At 26.0% G+C, this 6,506-nt stretch overlaps 1 protein-coding gene across 1 annotated transcript; it reads left to right on the forward strand.

Moving 5' to 3' along the window:
* Positions 1-800: 800 nt before the first annotated feature.
* On the forward strand, positions 801-1,478 carry LOC136090827 (uncharacterized). Its single transcript, XM_065817803.1, has one exon. It carries the CDS (start codon positions 801-803, stop codon positions 1,476-1,478), a length of 678 nt encoding a protein of 225 aa, XP_065673875.1.
* Positions 1,479-6,506: the final 5,028 nt, after the last annotated feature.

The raw sequence follows: 6,506 nt of genomic DNA on the forward strand, positions 1-6,506 counted from the left end.
CTAAATTATATTTTACAACTATTAATGCACTAATGTTGGCTATTCAACTAATACGTTTCATTCTTCGGTATATTCATATTTGAACATACTATTCGAACTATTATTGCTAATTATAATGTAACTAAAACTAACCAATATCATGTATTTTAATGTAACTTAAAGTAAATTTAAATATTGTAACTTTACTATTATTAGGTTCAAAGATATTGTAACCTATGGAACAAGTCTTAAATTGGAAAGCTTCCACTTAGTGGAGCTGTAATTTTGGCTGACTCTGCGTACCCATGTCGAGAATAGTTAATTCCACCTTTTCCTGGTAATCCAGACGGAGCTCAAAAACATTTCAACATAGCACAGAAAAAAACTAGAAACATAATTGAGCGATGTCTTGGAATTGTCAAAAACAGGTTTTTGACAATTCCATATATATATATATATCTATATATATATATATATCTATATATATATATATCTATATATCTATATATATATATATCTATATATATATATATATTTATATATATATATATATATATATATATATATATATATAAACATATATAAACATATATATATATATATATATATATATATATATATATATATATATATATATATATATATATATATATATATATATATATATATATATATATATATATAAATATATATATATATATATATAAATATATGAATTTACATATATATGTTGTATATCTATAAAAATATAAACCGATATTAAAAAAACATAAAAAATGGATACCGATAAAGTAATTACGATGGGAATGCTTAGATAACTCATGTCATTACAAGGAGATACAATTTTCAAATGTTTTAAGGAAAGTTTGCTCAGTGTTCTTAAAAAAGTTGATAACTTAGCCAAAGACAGTGAAGAAATTAAACGTGGGCTTACTTTTGTTGGTGATCAAATGGAGACAAAAGTGAGCAAGGTTGATAGCAAAATGGCAGAAATTAAAGAAACTATGGTTGGTATTAAATCATTCCACGGAAAATTAAGCAACGATTCAAATGAAAATAAAAGAAAAACAGTCGATCTTGAGGATCGAAACCGACGTAACAATCTAAGAATTGTCGGAATCAAAGAAGCAAATAACGAAACTTTTAATGATGTTTTAAAAAAAGTAAGCCTACTATTTAAGGAAGACCTTGAAATTGCGGATCCAGTTGTTATAGAAAGAGCACATTGTGTCGGTAAATTTAATGGCAAGCCTAGAACTATTGTCTGCAAAATATTAAACTGGCAGGACAAGGAAAACATATTATCTAACGCTCGTAAACTCAAGGGAAAAAATATATTTATCAACGAAGACTATAGCGATGAAACAATGCGAATTCGTAAAGAGCTTTTTGTCCAAGCAAAAATACATCGTGGTAACGGAAAATACGCGAAAGTCATATATAATCGATTAGTGGTCAGAGAAATGAAAAACGAGAACGAGGGTGTTAAAAGCAAGTAATTTATTTATTTACGTTTTAATTATTTTATTAAGTACTAAATTAAGGTTTTTCTTAAGGATTATATTAACAATGAATATATCTAAAACAATGCATAACAATGAAGCTAATTTGACAAAATTAATATCACATATTTTTAAAATTTTTAAATATAACAAAAGTGATTATAATTTTTTGACTGAAATAGATATTAACTGCTTAAATAATGAATATTATAAACCAGAAGAATTTAAGAGAGAAAAACGTAACAAAGATTTAAACATTTTAAGTATTAATATACGGTTAATGAACAAAGATTTTGAATCATTTAAACATTTTTATTATTCTTTAAATTATCTTTTTGATGTAATATGTATATCAGAAACTTGGGAAGATGCAAATTCGCCCATGCCCGAAAATTCCCTTTACAATTTAGATTCATATAAAATGATAAGTCAACCACGTGTAATCAGCAAGGGAGGTGGCGTTGCAATATATATTCTTGATAAATTTGAATTAAAAAAAAACAATAAATTTTCAAAAACAAATAAACATATTGAAACTTTGTGCATTGAAGTGTTAAATACTTCTGGTAGATCGTTTTTAATCTCCTCATTGTATCGACTGCCATGTGGTAAACAAGTTAACTTCCTTAATATCTTGAGAAATTTTATGTCTCAAATGAGTAAACAAAACAAGCACGTTTTCTTCGCGGGAGATACAAATATGGACGCATTATGTTATGAAAAGTTTGCAAACATAAAAAACTTTTTCAACTTACTATTTGAATTTAATGTAATACCCATATTTTTAAACCCACCCGCATTACTAACCAAACATCTTCTGTGATTGACAATATTTTAACAAACAGTTCCCTAAATACTAAATTTGAATCAGGCCTTTTTATTGCAGACTTTTCTGATCATTTTCCGGTTTTCCATATAGCACGCGAAGTACTATCTAATATTGACTATAAAAAAATCTTTGTGACTTACAGAAATCTTTCTATAAAAAACATAATAATTTAAAAAAAAAACTCCAAATAGAACGATGGAACAACGTTTATTCATCAACAGATCCTAATATTGCTTTTGATAATTTCTCAAGTACATTTCAAAATATCTTTGATAATATATGCCCAAAAATAACTACGAAATAAAAAGAAATAAAAAACGAAGGATATAAGAATCTATGGATGACAATAACTTTAATTAAAGCATCAAAAAGAAAACAAAAACTTTACGTAAAATTTTTAAAATCAAAAAATAAAGATGATGAAAAAATCTACAAAAATTATAAAAATTTTTTTCAACATAATATAAAAGAAGCAAAAATAAGATATTTTTCTAATCAGCTTGATAAGGATAAATTCGATATAAAAAGGACTTGGGCTGTTATGAACCAACTAACAGGAAGAGAAAAAAAAAAGCATACTTGCTTACCACAAAAATTAATTTCCGATAAAAAAATTACAATTAACAAGTGAAAATACAAAATAACAAGTGAAACAAATATATGTCAAGAATTTAACAAATATTTTGTTAATGTAGGCCCCTCTCTTGCTTCTAACATTGCGCAACCAAATAAAACATTTAATAATTTTTTGGGAGAAAAACCCAACACTAGTATAAATAATGAAAAAATAACTAAACTTGAATTTAATAAAGCAATTATTGAACTTAAACGCAACAAGTCATGTGGATATGATGGTTTTTATGTTACGGACAGCATTTGTAAACCATTATTTTATTTAATATCATCTTCATTTGAAAATAGTATATTCTCTGACAAACTTAAATTAGCCAAAATTAATCCCATTCTTAAAAAAGGTGATTGCAATAATATTTCTAACTACCGACCTATTTCTCTACTCCCAGTTTTTTCAAAAGTATATGAGAGAGTAATTTATAATAGAGTTAATAAGTACTTTACATTAAACAATTTATTATACAAAAATCAGTTTGGATTTCAAAGCAATTGCTCTACTGAACATGCTATTATTAAACTTGCTGACAAAATATATAAGTCGTTTGATTGTGATGAACTGGTATTAGGAGTTTTTATTGATCTTTCCAAGGCCTTTGATACGGTTGATCACAGTATTTTACTTTCCAAGCTAAAATATTACGGCATAATAGGCTCAACATTTAAGTGGATTCACAGCTACTTGTCTAACAGAAAGCAATTTGTACTATTAGAAAAGTCAGGAGCCCTTGATATTACGTGTGGAGTTCCTCAGGGTTCAATCCTAGGTCCATTATTGTTTTTAATATATATTAACGATATGCATAAAGCCTCCCAAAAAATATCTACTATTATGTATGCTGACGATACAAATTTATTTTTTAATCATCCTGATGCAAAGACTTTGTTTGAAACTATGAATATTAAACTCGAAAATTTCAACCTCTGGTTTATAGCAAATAAATTATCCCTAAATTGTAAAAAAACTAGCTTTACTCTATTTCATAAAAAAAAACAATCAATAAATCTCCCGTTAAAGCTGCCTAAACTGTTTGTTAATAAAAATCAAATTAAACGTGACAAATGCACAAAATTTTTGGGAGTACTTTTTGATGAAAATTTGTCATGGAGAAACCATATTGGTCTTCTTGAAACAAAGGTGTCCTCTGTAATAGGTGTTTTGTATAAGTCAAGACCTTTTCTCAATAGTAAAACACGTAATATGCTTTACTTTAGTCTTGTACATAGTCAGCTTTTGTACGCAAATATTGTATGGGCCAGCACCCATAAAACCAAATTGCTAAAATTGCAAAGTCTGCAAAACCATGCATGCAAAGCAATTAATTATTTAAATAGGTTAGTAAACCCGGCCCCAGTGATGAAAAGCATGATGGTTCTAGATATTGAGAAACTTAACACATTACAGATATTAATTTTTATGTATAAATATAAAAACAATCTTCTACCAAGCATTTTTTCAGATAACTTTCTTATATCATTTTCTGAAAAATATAATCTGCGTTCAAATACCAGGAACGACTATCAACTAGGAAAAATTAAATCACAGCAGTCAAGTTTTCTAAATACAAACCGAGGTCCATCAATATGGAATCGTTTCCAAAATAAAAATATTAAAGACCTAAAAAGCATTTCATCGTTTAAACAACAAACTAAAATGCATCTCCTTAATTCCTGACATATATATTATAGTTTACAGTATTTGTTTTCAGATTTTTTTTTGTAATTTTTCTTTTTATTTATTTTTTATTTTTTTCTTCTTATGTGTTTTAATTTTATTAAATTTATTATTTTTCTTTAAAAATTAAAGTGTTTTTTTATTTTTATTTCAATAGTAACTAAAGGGGCTCTATGAAAAGGTTGTGATGATAAACGCATCATCCTTACCTTCTTTGAGTCCCTGACTGATTATAACAGTATATATAAATAGATTATAAATTAAAAAGATTAAAAACGTTTTTTATAAAGGTTTTTTTATGTTTACGATGTTATTTATTTTATATGAAAAATTGTAATATTGTTTAATCAGCGAAATAAAAGTTAAATAAATAAATGTGCATTTTGTTTTTTTATAGTACACGCTTAAAAAAATTATAGAAGATTTGTTAGCTTTTGTTGTTAGTTTTGTTTTGCAGTTCTTATTAAGAGTATTTTAAAAAAGATAAAATTGCTTAATAGCATAAAATTAAGATAAACTATCGAATTAATATAAAACTATAATAGAAATTAAATTTAAAATATGAAAGATATTGTACCAAATACCCGGTACATACAAAAAATATTCTTAAGTAGAGTGCTGGCCCAAAAAAAAAGCGGTTGAAAAAGGAAATTTAGAGGTTAAGGTAAAGGTCAATTGCTAGCCAATGCATTACCATAAATTGAACATGCTATTTAAATGCGGTAGTGATATAGTTGTAATGCTTGTATCAATTTCTTATTGCAACAGCATTGGTTTTAATGTTAGTGTGAAGTTTTACAGAACTTATTACTGTTATTTATCACCATGGCAATGGTGATAAATAATAGATAAAATAACAATAACAATTTTAGCTATTTTTTTATTTTCATTAAAAAAATGCAATTGGTTCTACAATGCAAATAGCTCTACAGTTAAATACCTTCCAGGTGAATGTTTAAATACAGTTATACAATGTTTTTCGAAATTAAACATAAAATTATGGTAAAGCTCTTCCCTTAATGCTCGAGAATATCCTCCTAAAACAATAAAAAATTTGTTAATTATAAAATTTGTTAATTATAAAGTTTGATATTAAATATTACAACAAATTAATTTTAAAATACCGTTTCTGTATTTATAAAATGTTGCTGCTTTAAAGGTTGCAATTTGTCATTCATTAGCTTTGTTGCTGTTGTGTAATAAATTGTTAGAGCCTTTTCTTTCAAATTTGCTGTTGTCTGAAAGCAACGTCCAATTTCAAAAGTTTGATTCTTAATTCGTGTTCTTTTTCTAATCTTTCTTTTTCTAACCCTAAAACACTTACTTTCAATTTTTTAAAACTTCCATATACCAAGAGACTTTCTCTAGCTTGTTTTCTTTTTAAATTTTTTAAATGCCTCTATTGATGGTTTATTTTAAGTTAAATTTAAAAATTTAATTAAAGGTGTCAAAACAAGATCCGTTGATTAAAATGATAAGAAAGGTGGTTTAGATTCCTTTAAAAATAAGAAGTTTTTGATGTGATGTGAAAAAATTAGGCACAAATTGTCTGTGATATAATTATAAATCTAAAACCTACAATTAATTAAATTAAACAACTGAGATTTAAAAAAAAAAATTTATAAATTGTATTACCTTGAAGTATCGAACGACTAATTTTTTTGGGTGTTCTTTTAGTTTACTTTTAAGATTTTCCCACGTTTCTTTTTTAAATTAAACGATTAAACGATTTTAGATTAAACGATTTGGGACTTTTTATTGTTAATAGTTATTTTTATTTGATGTAAATAATTTTTTTTTTTAAGTGCTTATTATTAAAAATCCACAGAATTTAACCTATTTCTATTTTGTCAAGGGTAATGGAGGCAACGCACGCGTTATAGTGGTCAGA

The sequence above is a fragment of the Hydra vulgaris genome, chromosome 14 (assembly GCF_038396675.1).
Source record: "Hydra vulgaris chromosome 14, alternate assembly HydraT2T_AEP".
Lineage (NCBI taxonomy): Eukaryota > Metazoa > Cnidaria > Hydrozoa > Anthoathecata > Hydridae > Hydra > Hydra vulgaris.

Coding starts and splice junctions, on each gene's coding strand:
- LOC136090827 (XM_065817803.1), top strand. CDS start 801: ATGTCATTACAAGGAGATACAATTTTCAAATGTTTTAAGGAAAGTTTG.